This window comes from Pseudorca crassidens, chromosome 3 (genome assembly GCF_039906515.1).
Source record: "Pseudorca crassidens isolate mPseCra1 chromosome 3, mPseCra1.hap1, whole genome shotgun sequence".
Taxonomy (NCBI): domain Eukaryota; kingdom Metazoa; phylum Chordata; class Mammalia; order Artiodactyla; family Delphinidae; genus Pseudorca; species Pseudorca crassidens.
Window position 1 is genome coordinate 52,686,024 of NC_090298.1, and position 17,786 is coordinate 52,703,809.

Genomic DNA, 17,786 nt, shown 5'->3' on the forward strand with positions numbered 1-17,786 from the left:
TGATTCACTGGTCCATTTTTACAGTTTAAGTAATGGCAAACTACAGACTGGTTAAATCTGTCCCAGAGACTACTTTTTGTAAATAGTTTCACCAGAACCACATTCATTCATTTACATATTGTCTGTGGCTGCTTTTGCTCTACAGTGGTAGAGTCAAGTAGTTGTGACAGAGACTTTATGCAAAGCCTAAAATATCTGACCCTTACAGAAAACTTCTCAGACTCCTGTTGTAGTTTATTTGTCAAGAGTTGTCACCTCTTGATAGAAGCATCTTCAGTTCTCCAGGAGTTAGTTGTTCTGTTTACTCAACTTCTGTAGCATCTTACTTATATCTGTTATGACATTTACTGCATTAGCCTAATTTTTAAAATACATTTTACTCTTATCTTACCTGGCCAGCATATTCCCACTGGCACATGTACTTGGTCCTTCCTCCTCCCCACCCCCACCCCCACCCCCCATGAATGTAAGGCTTTGAGGGCAAGGAGCATATCTGGTTTTGATTCCCAAAAGACTGGTTGCTTAGAATTTATGGTAATGGTTGTGAGTATAAAGTGGGAATTATCCATATTGAAATTCAAAAAGGTTTAAATTTTTACAGATTTGGTATTGGCATTGATGACTCCTTAGCTCAGAACTTGACTGCTAAGAGATTTGAATAAACAAGGTGTAAATTGTTTACTGAAACATCTAAGCCTACAATTAATATGGTGTCTCTGATATCATAGGTAATTCACTTATTTTAACTCCTTCTATTTTAAGTCTTTATTTAACTTCAGATTGGGCTCTCTCAGTGTATTTGCAAATATAATTCTTTACTGCTTTCTTTTTAAGACATGATTAAAATATTTGAGGCCTCACAAACTGTAAAGAGGCCACAGTTTTACGTGTTAGGAAAGTCATGTGCATTCAGGTTATATGAGTGGACCTTTTTATGATCCAAGATTAGAACAGTGGGAAAGCTGTTTTAAATACGCAGTTAAATGAAATTTAATACCGTCTTAATACTGGAGAGCACAGTACAAAGAACACAAAGAATGTATATTTTTCCTCTGAGACAGAAGAGAAGGTAAAAATGAGTTAAATACAAAGGAATTTTAGAGACAAACAGGATGAAATTTGAGGGATATTGTTTTTACTTTCTCCGTGAAGTAGGAAGCTGGATCTTAAATGAATAGATGTAAAAATGAAATGAAAAGGTGAAATTTTGTGTCTTAGATTTTTCAGGTGTATGAGTAGGACCAGAGTTGCCAGTGTTAGCTACAGCAAGTTGTGATGGAGATGCTTTTAGAATTTAACAATGTATTTCCTCTTTTTTATTACATATCTGTGTCATTCACATTTTCCTAAATCAGTTTTAAAACTTAAATTTCTAACGATATTGTTTGTAATTGAATTTTCTAGTGCACTGCTTTTCTTTTTTTTTTTTTTTTTTTTGCGGTACACAGGCCTCTCAGTGTTGTGGCCTCTCCCGTTGCGGAGCACAGGCTCCGGACGCGCAGACTCAGCGGCCATGGCTCACGGGCCTAGCCGCTCCGCGGCATGTGGGATCTTCCCGGACCGGGGTACGAACCCGTGTCCCCTGCATCAGCAGGCGGACTCTCAACCACTGTGCCACCAGGGAAGCCTTGCACTGCTTTTCTTTTTGTACCCTTTTTAAAAAATAAGTTACCCTTGTTGATATAAAGTGTTTAATTGCTGCATGTGAATTTTCTGTTATCTTGTCATTATAAGAATACTGAATTAAGAAAAATAAGACCATGTTTTCGTCTTTCAATCTTACCCCCTCCTCACAGCCCTCTTTACCTTTCTCAAACGTCGACCTGGTATAGTATTATGGACATAGAAGTTAGTATCTAATCTTCTTGAGAAAGATCCTGGAAACACCTTTTTGCTTTGTTACAAAGCAAATTGGAACTAATTTACAGGTTTTCAGGACAAAGACAGATGTGAGTAAGGGAGGTAGAATTATAGTACCTCGTAGAACCTGAGAATAGGCACTCAGTAAATCAGAGTTAAATAAAGCAGCTTTGAGAAAAATTGGTGTTGGGAGATGAATTAAATTAGTGTTGATAGAATGGCATATTTTAAATGGAAGGGTTAGGGAAAATTAGCTTTCTCTAATGGTAGGTCAGTAACATAATTACATTACAATTATGATATGTATTCTTATTTTTTTTCACTAAAAAGCCAGATAAATTTAATCAAGTTTTATTTTACTTATTATTACTAATTTGTTGAATTTCAAGAGAAGATAAAAATAATCTGTGTTCTTGTGTCATAATTTAAGGAGTCTGTTGGTTTTTAATGGTGTTAATTTCCTAATTAACATACTGATATATTGATAATATGATGATTGTATTTTGCCATACTTTTGCCATATCCTAAAAAAAATTTAATGTGTTCCTGTGGAGTTCCCTGGTGGTCTAGTGGTTAGGATTCAGTGCTTTCACTGCTGTGGCCCAGGTTCAATCCCTGGTTGGGGAACTCCTGCAAGCCATGCGGCACTGCCAAAAAAAATTTAAAAATTAAAAATGAGAAAAAAAAATTAATGTAGTTCCTTATCTGGGTAGCTGGTAGCACCTCAACGTATTAAATAATAGGTTTTTCTAAAAATAATATGTGTTTGAATTAATTAGAAATCAGTTTAGTTTAAAAAGTGCCTTCATTGAAGGAGCTATAAAAATACAACTTAGTTTATTTCATCATGAAATCAGTTTGTACATTCTTCAAGTTTCTGTAGTTGCAGAGATATGTTGGTATTAAGTTGGAAGTTAAAAATGGTATATTGTAGTTTAATTTAAAATAAATGCAGTCTACGAATTATATTTGTGATTCATGTAAAACTTTATTTTGATTTGTATTGAATTTAATTTGAAAATATGGGGAACAATGTAATATTTACTGTTCTTGGAATTTTGAATGTTAATTTTCAGTTAATTATCTTAAAGTTTTACAAATATATCACCAGTCTTGAAAAATGGTACTTCATATGAAGCTGCCAAACAATCTAATCATTAGTTAATTTATACTATCTGAAAATTTATTTTGTGGAAAAAATGGAAAATCAGTTACTCGTATTCTGGACTGGGGGTTTAAATTTACTGCAATTACTTCTTAAGAATAGAAATAACCTGATGAGAAGGCAAAATTAGAGAATAATTGATAACTTATTTCATTTTATTTAGAAATTAAATATGACTTTTTTTCTTAGAAAATTTTTATTTTATCAACATTTGAAAGCTTGTATGTTATTAGATAATACATAAGAATATTTTACACTATAAATTTTAAAAGATTCCATGTAATTGATATTTTTGTGTACTTAATTCTTTATTAATCCATTGTGCATAGAACCATGAATAGACTGACCCAGCTGGAAAGACTGGATTTGGGAAGTAATGAATTCACAGAAGTGGTAAGTTCTCACCAACCTCACTATCCATAAGTCTTCATTTGATCAAGAGCAAAATATGAAAATTAATGTGTTTATTTCTCTGCATTTGTAAAGTATAAAATTGGGTAAAGATACACACATATTTTAGGGAGACAAGATATGAAAATTTTTAACAGGGAAAATTAAACAGATAACATCTGAAAGGAGTGAGGGTAAAAATGTAAAATTAATGAGAAACCCATAGAAAAGGTATTGAAAAGTTTTTAGGCACAGGAAGTAGAAACTTTGAAAGATTATAAGGGAAAAAGTTTCATCAGACTAGAATGCATCAGGAAAAGTACTTGTGAGTCAAAAATAACTCCATGGGAGTATTGCTTAGGAATTTACTCAGTGATAAAGTACTTCTCTATAATTTTACTTAATAGCTAAAAGGAAAACATTGAGTGAAACAACTATTATTTTTGAGTTGATAATGAGACCTCAGGATCGTGTTTTTGCTTTGTATGCAAAGGAGTATGATGCTAAATCAAAAAGGAAAGAAGTATGTAAGCAGTTTTTTGTCTTCAGTCATTGCTCCAAGAGAACTCAGAAAAATAAGCTAGATATTCTTTTGAAGAGGAATTCATTAACAATATCATCATCATTAAAATTTTTACGTTATGTTTACAAGCTTGTTTTTTTAAATTGCTGTTAAGTTACAAATGATAGTCTTAAGAACAAGAATTTCTCAGCACCACCAGCTGCATGATTGCCCTTTGGATACTGTATTGTACATTTGCTCACTAAATAGACAGCTTTTCAGCTGAAGTCACTGGAGGAGCATGGTGGTTTTGGGTATCACATGTTTTTTTCTAAAATATGCTATTTTATATTCTTTATTATATTTTAATTGAAGCTGGTATATGATGACTTTTACTCTGTGTTGTAGAAGTTTTTACTCCTTGTGAAAAAATGAATATTCTTTGCTTCCTAAATTATCTAACTGTTGTACATTTTCTCAATATTTGTCTTATATGTGTTAATCTATTTCCATATTAACTATTTGAAAATTCTAAATTATTGTTTATTTTATGAATCAGAGCATCATACAGAATCATTAATTTTTGTACCATTTCCATCTTCCAACATTACACATTTAAAAAAAAATTACTGTTAGAATTGTAACAGGTAAAGCACAGAAAGAGATTTCTTTTAATACAATTTAAACCTAGAATTCTTACCTATACTTAATGTTAACAGTAAATCTGAATGACATGCCTTTTATGTATTACTCATGTTATTATGGTGATTAGATATGATGACACTCCATGCCATCATACTGTCAATGATTGGACACAGGTTTGTGGGATGACAGAAATATCCTCAAATGATGCATTCAGAAGAGCCTCCAAGGGTGAATACCTAAGAGCAAATTTTGCCTGAATGCCAGAGTCTACTACATCTTTTTAATTTTTTGGTCCTCAACGTCATGTTATGAACAGTATTCTACCATGTAATTGCAGGAAGCTGAAAATAACACAATACACTTATCATATGATTATGCCTTGGTTTACTTACCTTTCGCTTATTATTGGACTTTTAGGATATATATTACCTTATTTTTTCCTCCCTCTAGGTCATCAGAGAATATCTTTTTTTTTTTTTTAAGAGTCCCTAAAAGTCTACATCTTTTTACAGATAATGATTAAGAGTATCTTTTTATTGTATTCTTGAAAGTAATGGGTCTTGTTTTATTTATTAATTGTATAAATACTTGAGCCTGTTATGTAATCAAAAGCTTAAAGGAGTTTTCTGTAATCTGTTATGGAATATCTATTGAGTAATATTTGTGTAATAGCTATAATGTGGTGGAAAGACTTGAGTCTTGGCTCTGCTTTTTTTTCCCCTCATTTTTTAAAGTGAAACTTATCATTAGAAATTCCCAGGGGAGCTTCTTTTGCCAAATAAATATATTCAAGTAAATTAATATATTTCCCCCTCCCCCCAATCTAAATAGCCTGAAGTACTTGAGCAGCTAAGTGGATTGAAAGAATTTTGGATGGATGGTAATAGACTGACTTTTATTCCAGGGGTACGTATATCAAATTTTAAAGACTTTCCTTATTGCTGTCTATCCTTTGCATTTTTATGAATTATACATTTTCAAATAAGTTTTAATTAGTTTAAAAATGATTACTTAATTCTCAATACTGTTAGATAGAAACAAATTACATTTTTTAAAATTGTCAACACGTTCCTTTTTTTTTTTTTTTTTACAATGTTGTATTAGTTTCAGGTGTATAGTATAGTGAGTCAGTTAGACCTATATGTATATCCACTCTTTTTTAGATTCTTTTCCCATATAGGTCATTACAGAGCATTGAATAGAGTTCCCGGTGCTAATCAGTAGGTCCTTATATGATATTTGTCTTTCTCTGTCTGACTTAGTTCACTGAGTGTGACAATCTCTAGGTCCATCCATGTTGCTGCAAATGCCATTGTTTCATTCTTTTTTATGGCTGAGTAATATTCCATTGTATATATGTACCACATTTTCTTTATCCATTCCTCTGTTGATGGACATTTAGGTTGCTTCCATGTCTTGGCTATTGTAAATAGTGCTGCAGTGAACATTGGGGTACACGTATCTTTTTTTTTATAAATTTATTTATTTGGCTGCGTTGGGTCTTTGCTGCTGCACGCATGCTTTCTCTAGCTGTGGCAAGTGGAGGCGACTCTTTGTTGTGGTGTGTGGGCTTCTCATTGCAGTGACTTCTCTTGTTGCAGAGCACAGGCTCTAGGCACGCGGGCTCCAGTACTTGTGGCACGTGGGCTCTAGAGCACAGGCTCAGTAGTTGCGGCGCATGGGCTTAGTTACTGTGCGGCATGTGGGATCTTCCCGGACCAGGGCTCAAACCCATGTCCCCTGCATTGGCAGGCGGGTTCTTAACCACTGCGCCACCAGGGAAATCCCCATGTATCTTTTTGAATTATGGTTTTCTCTGGATATATGCCCAGGAGTGGGATTGCTGGATCTATACCATATTTATAGAGCTAAATATGGTAGTTCTATATTTAGTTTTTTAAGCAACCGCCATACTGTTCTCCATAATGGTTGTACCAATTTACATTCCCACCAACAGTGTAGGAGGGTTTCCTTTTCTCCACACCCTCTCCAGCATATATTGTTTATAGATTTTTTGATGATGGCCATTCTGACCGGTTTTGTAGAATCAAAACTGGTTTTGTAGAAATGGCTTTGTACAATCAAAATTGTAGTTTTGATTTGCATTTCTCTAATAATTAGTGATGTTGAGCATCTTTTCATGTGCTTTTTGGTCATTTGTATGTCTTTTTTGGAGAAATGTCCATTTAGATCTTCCGCCCTTTTTTTGATTGGGTTTGTCAAACACATTCTTGATTAAAATTTTAAAATTTCTGTAATAATTTTTGTAAAACACAGTTGACCCATGAACAACTCAGGGGTTGGGGGCACTGACCCTCTGTGCAGTCAAAAATCTGTGTATAGGGCTTCCCTGGTGGCGCAGTGGTTGAGGGTCCGCCTGCCGATGCAGGGGACACGGGTTCGTGCCCCGGTCTGGGAAGATCCCACATGCCGCGGAGCGGCTGGGCCCGTGCGCCATGGCCGCTGAGCCTGCGCGTCCGGAGCCTGTGCTCCGCAATGGGAGAGGCCACGGCAGTGAGAGGCCCGCGTACCGCAAAAAAAAAAAAAAAATCTGTGTATAACTTATAGTCAGCCCTCCCTATCCAAGATTCCTTCATTGTTATGGGGTTCCTCTTCTGGATCTGCGGTTCTACATCCACAGATTGAACCAACCACAAATAGTATGGTATTGTAGTATTTACTGTTGAAAAACATCCATGTGTAAATAGATTTGTGAAGTTCAAACCTGTGTTGTTAAGGGTCAACTGTCACTCTCTTTTAATGCCATGGAGTGTGTCCTTCCTAGCGGTTGCAGTTGACTTTATATCTTATTTCATTTTGCCCAGGGAATTGTTGAAGTAAGCTATTTTCCATGTAGTTTCTTAGCAGCTGACATTGTGTTCATTCTCAGAACTAAAGCCATACGAATCCCCATATTTGCTCTTCCCCTTTCAAATGATGGGCAGCTAAGTTCCCAAAGAAAAGTATATGTCTGTTGTCACTCTGCTGGGCTAACATTAGTAGGAGCTCTTAGCTTTATTACTGAATACTTTACTAATAGCATTAAAAAAAATTATGAATCCTTTCATATAAATACTTAATTTTAAATTATAACTTGGCATTAGATTTATTATCTAAACTTTTCACCACTTACTGTTGATGGAGTCATTAGATTTCCTTTTTTTTTTACTTACAGTTTATCGGTAGCTTGAAACAGCTCACATATTTGGATGTTTCTAAAAATAATATTGAAATGGTTGAAGAAGGAATTTCAGCATGTGAAAACCTTCAAGACCTCCTATTATCAAGCAATTCACTTCAACAACTGCCTGAGACTGTTGGTTTGTATTGCTCTCTAAATCATGTAATTAATGTTTGCTAATATAAAATATGAGAAACTTAATGCCATTGTTTGATTCAGACCTTCCATATATCAAATTTTATTTGTTATGAGATAGTTTTACTGTTCTCTGAAGTCATAGATCTTATTTGAATTTTTTTCTGATGCGATCAGTTATACAGTTTACTCTTTCGTTGACATTACTGTTTTTCTTTACTTTAAGGAAATGTCATTTTTATCACTGCAATAAAGTTTAAATTCTTTAAAAGAGTTTAATTTACCCAAATTTGGTTTAACTCTTGATCGTGGCCATTATCTAGTAACTTTTTTCAATCTTAACTACATTTTAGACTCACAAGAAGACAGCCAGATAAGCAAAATCCTACGAAAATCTATGCAGTTAACCCTTGAACAACGATGGTTAGGGGGCCAACCCTCTGCGCAGTGGGAAAATCTCATATAATGTATAGTTGCACCTTTGTATCTGCATTCATTTCCTCCCTATCCATGGTTCTGCATCCATGTGTTCAACCAACTGTGGGTCATGTAGTACTGTAGTATTTACTATTGAAAAAAATCTGCATGTAAGTGGATCCGTGCACTTTAAACCTGTGTTGTTCAAGGGTCAACTGTGTTTGTGTAATTGTGTGTCTGATGATGCATCAAGGAAATTGAATTATCTTAAAGAACCAAAAACTTAAATCTTGGCATCTTCATGTTGTTTAAATATAAAAATCAGAATTATTTTAACATATTTTTCAATTGAATTACATAACTGTTTTAGCTCAGGTTTCATTTTGCAAGCTCTACCATAATTTATTCAACACTTTTAATTTTAAATTAAACGCCGTTTTTATTGTTTTAGTATTTAGTATATGTACAATATGTAAAATAGTTTGTTATACACTTAAGAAAACTATGGTCATAGTACCACTTCTTTAATCCATTGATACCATAAGTTTGTATTGTGTATCTTCACTGTGCCATCACGGCATTGTTTTAAGGAGCATGGCTACCACAGTTAGCAAAGGGAGACAAAAAGTACATACTTTTATGAAGCTTACATTTTAGTGAGGGTTAAATCGATAAATACACACTACTGTTAAGAGGTAGTATGTATGTGAAAATTGTAAATACAGGGTGAGGGAATAGAGAATTGGTGGGGTTGGGGTGGTATCTTTTTTAGATATGTTGGTTTTTAAAAGTTCTTTATGATTCATGTCAAATGTAATATGTGCTCACATTGACTGTTGGTTGACTTGATTCTAGTTCAAGATGGAAAATTGTATATTATTTCTTCCCTCAATAGGTTCATTGAAGAATGTAACAACTCTTAAAATAGATGAAAATCAGTTAATGTATCTGCCAGACTCTATAGGAGGGTAAGATTTTTGTGTATTAATAGAACTAGAAGATTTTTCTTTCGGTTCAGCATGCCATATATTGTTTTCAGATAATTGTTAACACCTAAAGGAGATTCCAAAAACATTTAAATAAGCAGTTGGTGGCAGGTTGGGTTTATTTATAATGAAGACAGGCTGATTTTTTTATAGGTGAACTGTAGTGGAAGTAGATTTTCTCTACGTTTGTTAAAGTCAAGTTCAAATAGTCATATGTTCTTAAGTTTTGAATGATATACAGGAAATCTTTTGTTAAAATATGTGCTTTCTCTTTTAATTAAAGGTTAGTGTCAATAGAAGAACTGGATTGTAGCTTCAATGAACTTGAAGCTTTGCCTTCATCTATTGGGCAGCTTACTAACATAAGAACGTTTGCTGCAGATCATAATTACTTACAACAGTTACCCCCAGAGGTACTGTATTTAAAATTTATTTTGAATTTTTGTATTTCTAATTATTAATTATAGCTATCCAGTGTGGTTTTCTTTATTTTCAGAAATAATTTTGTAACTAAGTTATTTATTTTCTGAATAATAATTAGCTATATTGATTTTCAAGAGATACCTAAATACTTTTCTTCATACATGGAAGTTAATAATTGAAAAGGAAAAATATAATTCCTTTTATAAATGAGAAGAGTATTTTTTATAACTTTTGAAAATGATACTTTACTTAATGTCTGTTAAGCAGTAGGCGAAGTTTTGATCCACAAGTCTGTTTCTCTTTCAGATTGGAAGCTGGAAAAATATAACTGTGCTGTTTCTCCATTCCAATAAACTTGAGACACTTCCAGAGGAAATGGGTGATATGCAAAAATTAAAAGTCATTAATTTGAGTGACAATAGGTTTGTAACAATGTAATTCATCATTTGGTTTGTAGAAGACATCTATTGGATGAAATTAAAATTTCATTATATGTGTTAGAAAATCTAATGCATGTTTTTCTTTTCATATATATTTTTGGTTTTTTGTGTAGAATTTTCATTTGAAAGAATGATTTAATTTTACCTGATGTTAATTATCGTACTGTGGTTATTTGTCACAGTTCATTTTATGTTGACCTTAGCTATATAGTCTTAATTATCTCCTTATAGTAGCCATTTTTATTTCTAAAGTCAGATCTTCACCTTAATACTGCTGTTGAACAAAGCAGCTTTTAATCTAATCTGCTCCTTGTATTAATCTGGGCAAAGGTGTGATTAGACACCCACTCAAATAATTTTGGACAACACAGCCAAGGTATAGAGCAAAATAGATCACAAACTGGAACAGTGTTTAAGTTAACAGATTGTCCATAATTTTTTCTGATGTAAAGATACTAATAGTGATAAAAGAACATTGTAACGGCATTTTTACATTTTGCTTTTGTAGTATCTTACAAAGTATGCAGAACAGCCCTATAAAATAATAAATGGGTATTCCCATTTTATGGAGGAGAAAATTAAGACTCAGATTTAAGGTGATTCACATAGCTTGTAAGATAGAGCTTTAATGTAAACTCAGTTTTCTGACTAGTTAGGGTATTTAGACTGTTCCATTTTATTTAAGAAGAACTACTGTCCCTGCCCCTCCTTTTAAATTATTAATTATAGCTATCCAGTGTGGTTGAAAATTAAATCATTAAAATTAAATCCCTTTTAAAATTAAATCCTTGTTTCAGCCCATACTTTGTCCCCTAAAACTAGATCCCTAAGTTCCAGCACCCTAGGTTTCTAGAGACCTAGATGCCCTAGGTTCCTTGAAAGTTAGGCATAGAATAGATAGGCATAAGACAGAAGGTTTAAGTAGGGTGCTGTTCCAATTTAGCATTCTACTGAGTATTGCTATTACTTTGTTTTTACTCATTATAGTGTTAAAATAGTCTTCTTGAGTATGAAAGTGCTGGGTCACAATGAAATAAAAAGAGTGCAGTATTTATAACAAGCTCTTACTCAGAGTGGTTCCTATAACAATTTGTTCTCTGTAAAGGCAAGTAAAACATCCAAAGCAATTTTATGAGATATTGTTTAATTTGTCCTTGCCTTTGCAGTAAGGTAGGGATAGTTGCTAGTTTTTCTTGGCAGATAATTTTTTTTGAGGTTATTAGATTATCCATTTCTTCCCCCAGTAAAATTGATTCAATTGAAGAATTATATTTTTAAAATTAATTCTTATAAAACTGAATAGTATTTTGTCTTATATCCTGTTCAAAGACCTATACTGGGTTTTCTTCTGAATTAAATGTTTTTCTCCTATTTTCATATGCAATAATATAACATTGTTTAGAAGACCATTAGATCTAGCTCTCATTTTAACATTTCTCATTTTTAAAGTTTAATTTTTGTTTGTATTTTTTCCCACAGATTAAAAAATTTGCCCTTTAGCTTTACAAAGCTACAGCAATTGACTGCTATGTGGCTCTCAGATAATCAGGTAGACATTCTGATTTTGTAAATTGATAGAATTCCAGTTATTCTATATGATTATGCATTCTAATTTACTTAGGATTATTTAACAGCAGTTCTAATCTGGTACACATGTAAAGACACATGTATAAGGAAAATACTGGAAAATACTTAGATACAGATAATTTTTTGTGAAATATGTGTAGATTCATGAACGGTAAGTCCTTTGGGGCTTATCTAACTTCTGTATCTGTAAAAAGATAGATTAGGACAGAATTCTCCCTAACTTTTTAACATTTTTATAGAGACTCTCTGTGGCTTATATCTGTATAAATTTGATTGTTATGCTTCTAATCAAGCACTTTGACAAACCTTGAAGAAGTATTTCTAAGGAATTTAGACTTGTTCCTTGGACTTCCCTTTGACAAATTTATTGAAAGCTTACAGCTCTGGGAGCTGGAGTTATACTGATGAAGCAAATAGAATCTTCTTACATTCTCATTGAGTTTACATTCTCATGGGAGACAGAGACAAATAAGTAACTACATAATAATGTTTCAGAACTACAGAGAAAAATAAAGTTTGATAGGCATTGGAACAACCCTGCTATTGGAACCCTGATAGCAGGGTTGGAGTAAACATCCTATTTTAGATAGAGTGATTTAGGAAGTATCTGTCTGAAGAAGGGAACAGTAAAGCAGATTCTCAAATGAAATTAAGAGTGAGCCATGCTGGGACTTCCCTCATGGCGCTGAGGTTAAGAATCTGCCTGCCAATGCAGGGGGACACGGGTTTGAGCCCTGATCCAGGAAGATCCCACATGCTGTGGAGCAACTAAGCCCGTGCACCACAACTACTGAGCAACTAAGCCCATGCGCTCTAGAGCCCGTGAGCCACAACTACTGAGCCCACGTGCCTAGAGCCCGTGCTCTGCAACAAAGAGAAGCCACCGCAATGAGAAGCCTGCACACCGCAACGAAGAGTAGTCCCCGCTCATCACAGCTAGAGAAAGCCCACGTGCAGCAACGAAGACCCAACGCAGCCAAAAATAAATAAATAAATTTATTTAAAAAATAAAATAACTTACAGCTCCTTTCAAAAAAAAAAAGAGTAATAGGATTAAAGAAAGGGGAAGAGTGTTCTGGTTAGAAGGAATATCATGAGCCTAAGCACTTATTAGTGAAGCAGTGTAGTATATTCAGTACCTCTACAAGTGGTTTTATAACTAGAGCATAACTTGTGAGATGGAAGAGTGGGATGTGAGGCCACAGAGGTGGACACAGATCAGGTCATGGAGGATCACATATGCCATACAAAGGAACTCACATTATATTTCAAGGATGGCAAATAGATTTTTTTAATCTTGCATGTCAACTTTGATAAATTATGATTTTTTTAATGGATTCGAAGGTCATATTCAGGCTCAGTGGAAAATTGTTGTGATTAGGGTGACTAATTTATTGTCTATTTTAGGATACTTGTTAGTGAAAGGGGCCTCTTTGATAAGTGTCAGAATAGCAGGTGTAAAATGGGAATGTCCCAGGCAACCTGGATGTTTGGTCATTATTGTCATGGTCAATTATTCATATATGTTATCAGTTTAAGAGAAGTGGTCCTGGGATTACATGTCAACCCTACTACAGGAGATAAGAAAGCTGTGTAACATATGAGCAGGCAAGTGGCATGATCAGACTGATACATTAGAAAGGCTTTGCAGGCTGCATCATGAAAGATGGATTTAGCAGGAGGTGGTGCCAAGCGGGAAGGCCAGAGAAGACCTATTGGAGGGCATTGCCATACTCAAGGCAACAGAAAGTGTTGGCTGAAGTAGAGTAATGATAACAGGGCCCAGGAAAATACTGTCTATTTAGGGCATAACTTAAAAGGTCACATCAGTGGAACATGTGAGGAATGCATGTATGTGAGAAGAAAGTAAAAGCAAAGATGAGCCTCAGAGATGTGGCTTGAGTGACTAGGTGGATATTGTTACCATAACCAAGATAGAGAACCACAAGAGAAAGAAATCTGTTTATGGGAAGATGTGACGTTCTGGTTAGGTTTATTGAGTTTGAAGTACCTTTGGTGTATCCAGGTAGGCACGCATAGAACAGTTCAGGTGGCCTTGGACCACCCCCATCCCCACCCGCACCCACACCCATCGCCTTGTTTTAGGCTGTGGTTTCTGTGCTCTTGGTTTTTCCACTTTTTAAATTTTTAACCTCCAGGGGTTCTCAAAATTGCTCCTGAAGGCATGATTTTTCCCCAGTACTATTATAGATATATTCCTTTCATTTGTAAAATGTATTTAAAAGACTTGTAGCATGAGATGTGTGTTCAGTCCATCATCTTAATCACTTTTTCTTGAAAGTGGTTTCATAGCTTTTTATTATTTTGTCATAAGGGGTTATTGTCAGATTATATTTTTATATGTTAGGGATGGATTAATCCTGAGGAATACTAACATTTAAGTGGCAGGCGGGTTAATAGGCTTAGAAAGAGTGGCCATACCTCTATGGCTGCTCTTTACAAGGAAAACTATATGATGGTGTTTTTACGTTAAGGGTGAAGCAACTGGCCTAAAGGAAGGAGTTGCAACAGGATAAATGCCAATGAGAAGTTCATTCAAATGAAGTCTGAAAAATATCCATTATATTTTGGCAAGTTATACCTATCTTGCCAACTTATCTTGACTATAGCTAATGCAGTTTTAGAAGTATATGTCAAATACCAGATTGAAGTAGTTTAAGGAATAAATAAATGAGAGAATGGAGACATATGAATGTTGATTAGTCTTTTAAGAAGATTGGATAAGAAAGAACAGGAGTGGAACATAAATTGGTAGCTAGGCACAAGATAAGAGCATGTTTATAGGTTGTTGGAAGGAGGCTCTATGGAGAATGAGATTAAGGATATTAGAGAGTGATGGATAACTGGAATGGAAGCTGATGGAATCAAAAGCTCTGGCAGGGATTCTTAACGTTCTTGAAGGGATCCTGGGTATGAAGTTTGTGAGAGGGAGGGCTAATAATCTACACGGTAAAACTCTTAGAATGTCGCAGTTTCCAAACTCTTAGCAGTTCTTTTTTTTTTTGCAGTACGCGGGCCTCTCACTGTTGTGGCCTCTCCCGTTGCGGAGCACAGGCTCCGGACGCGCAGGCTCTGCGGCCATGGCTCACGGGCCCAGCCGCTCCGCGGCATGTGGGTTCTTCCCAGACCGGGGCACAAACCCGTGTCCCCTGCATCAGCAGGCGGACTCTCAACCACTGCGCCACCAGGGAAGCCCCATTCTTTTTTTTTTTTTTTTTTTTTAAAAAAAACATAGAATTTACCATTCTTTTTTTAATTAATTAATTAATTAATTAATTTAATTTTTTTTAAATTTATTTATTTATTTTGGCCGTGCCGCATGGCATGCAGGATCATAGTTCCCCAACTATCCCTGGATCCAGGTTCCAGGGATCGAACCTGGAGCCCTAACCACTGGACTGCCAGGGAATTCCCCTTCCCAGATAATTTTTGTTTTTTTTAACTTTTATATTTACCTATGTAGTTATATTTAGTGATGTTCTTTTTTTTTTCTTTTTTTTTTTTTGGCTATGCCGCGTGACTTGCAGGATCTCAGTTCCCCGACTAGAGATTGAACCCAGGCCATGGCAGTGAAAGCCCGGCATCCTAACCACTAGGCCACCAGGGAACTCCCTCCCAGATTATTGTGTCTATCTAAGTAGACTTCTTTCCTCGTTCCAACCCACTCTTCATCTACTGAGAAATCACTGGGCTAAAAGTATGGCTATGTCATCTACATTTTATATCTGTGGAATTACCCATTACTGTGGAAAGATTTGGCATAAAAGAGTCAGAAATAGTTGGATACTATCAGGAGGTCAGTGGATATTAGGAAAGGAGCTAGAATGGTTGGGGCAGGGTTTGATCTCCCTCAAAAGAAGAGGTGTTTATAATTGAGAGAGGAGTAATGATCTCATAGCATTTGTAAACACTAACTCTACCACCTGAACTAGAGTTTAATGAGGTGTGGGAGAAGAAGCAACCTGTATCTGAGAAGGCTTCAGGGAAGTGCTGTCCTTGGGAAAGGAGTAGATCTACCATTTTCATTATCTGAGGAGGTCAAGGAAAGTTTTCAGTGAAGATGTTTGAGATGCAGGGCAGTATCTCTACTGTAGAAGAAGGATAGGGGCACAGAGAAAATGTTTGAATGGGAGTAAGATTATAGGATGGCATTAACTAGCTGCACGGTTTTCACAAGAGTAAGTCCAAAGAATTAATTGATAGGTTGGCAGGTGAGGGGAGGATTTGGTAGGTCCTGCTTGTCTGGAGTTAGCCGAGGCTTGGATTGGTAGGATGTTAGGTCAGTAGGCTGGCAAAAAAGTATGAGTTATGTTAAGAAGTAAATTGAAAACAATAACCAGTTAGGAAAAGAGTCGTAAGGAAAAATGAGGTCCAAAATAATTGGGTTTTCTAGTTCTGCCACTTAGTAACTTGTATCTTTAATGGAGAAAGGAGACACAGGGAAGAAAAGAGGTTACAACTTAGTGTTTAAGTACTCTGTTTTCAGCTAAAATAAACCTGCAGATAACTAGACTAAACCTTCTAAATCATTTCTACAAAAGCATCTTCCCAAAGGGGAATACTAGAAGGGGCAAAATAATATAAAATGGAAAGGCTTAGTTTTTGGCGTTATTAAAATCACTATGATAAGTAATTATTGGACTCTGGATGTACTTAATATATGAGAACTTTTAAAACTGTATTGGTGATCAGTGATAATTGCAATACAGTATGAGTTTGCTTTGTATTAAAAGCTAAATTTTATTTTTTAGATTTGTATATTGTTTCAAATCTTAAAGTTTTATTATGTATGTTAAAAACATTTTTGGGGGTAACCTACACATTGATACTTTATAGAAAAAATGGTGAGTACTTATTCAGAGGTATTGCTGGATATGTATTTGCGTTAGGATTATTGAAAACTAAACATTTATTTTCTTTCCCTAGTCCAAACCCCTGATACCTCTTCAAAAAGAGACTGATTCAGAGACCCAGAAAATGGTGCTTACTAACTACATGTTCCCTCAGCAGCCAAGGACTGAGGATGGTAGGAATTTAAGAATCTCTTTTCTTTTAAAAAATAAATACAAATTACAGCAAAGGTGTAAAGTGAATTTTAAGTCTCAAAGACTTTTACTAATTTGAAGAAAATTTGGAGAATTGGTTAATGAAGTTCTCTGAAAATGGGAAAAAGAGGCAATATCTCAGCATTATAGATAGTTGAATTTAGAAGTATGTGTATACCATATGTTTCCTTAAATGACTCCTTTGATTTTGTTAGATGCATTTTAGTGTGGGAGAGGCTTCAACAGGAAAGTATAAGTTTATAATATTCTGAGTCCTTTTAGAGTTCATGTGTTTTTTAAAGTATTTCACTATGGGTATTATAAGGAGAGCACTGTAAGTAGTACACTTATAATACTGAATCAGAAACTACATTTGGTATGGTCAGGCAGGTGAATTTCCTTTCAACTGCAAGAAAAGCTTTTTCCTTTATCACAGTGTCTCTAAGAAATAGATGAGTCAGAAAACAATGTCCTTGAGGCGGAATTTTTTAATACTTCGAGAGTAGATGCTTCACATTTAGTTCATTCCATTTTTATTACCACCTATGTGCTAGGCATTGTGTTAGATCTAAGTTTTTGGTCTTTGTTGTTGTTCTTAGCCGTGCCACATGGCATGTGGGATCTTAGCTCCCCGACCAGGGATCAAACCTGCGCCCCCTGCATTGGGAGCGTGGAGTCTTAACCACTGGACTGCCAGGGAAGTCTCAGATCTGAGTATTTAAGATCTTAAATCCTTGCTTTCAAGAAGCTTATGATGTAAGAAGGGGATAATGATGAATAAATTTGAAAGAAAGGCATGGTATCTTGAGCCTAGTTAGAAGAATCAGTCTTAAACAGGAAAAAGGCGAGGTATGGATCCACCTAACAATAAATTTATAACTGAGGGAAACAAGGTATCAGGGAGCAATATCAGTCTGAGAGTTTTCATTGCATTTATTTTCTCAGTGAAGTCAAAGAGAAAATTGCCTCTAAAGACTGGGGGAAGGGCA

The 17,786-nt window shown here is 35.1% G+C and overlaps 1 protein-coding gene across 13 annotated transcripts in view; it reads left to right on the forward strand.

Annotated features, from left to right (window-relative positions):
- Positions 1-17,786, forward strand: part of ERBIN (erbb2 interacting protein) — a 107,490-nt gene that overhangs the window by 61,665 nt on the left and 28,039 nt on the right. For all 13 annotated transcript variants that reach the window (XM_067730832.1, XM_067730836.1, XM_067730839.1 and 10 more), the window contains 8 exons: positions 3,355-3,418; positions 5,394-5,468; positions 7,738-7,882; positions 9,191-9,263; positions 9,565-9,694; positions 10,011-10,126; positions 11,624-11,693; positions 16,679-16,778. In XM_067730832.1, coding sequence (XP_067586933.1) covers positions 3,355-3,418; positions 5,394-5,468; positions 7,738-7,882; positions 9,191-9,263; positions 9,565-9,694; positions 10,011-10,126; positions 11,624-11,693; positions 16,679-16,778 — 773 coding nt within the window. The remainder of the gene's footprint in view (positions 1-3,354; positions 3,419-5,393; positions 5,469-7,737; positions 7,883-9,190; positions 9,264-9,564; positions 9,695-10,010; positions 10,127-11,623; positions 11,694-16,678; positions 16,779-17,786) is intronic.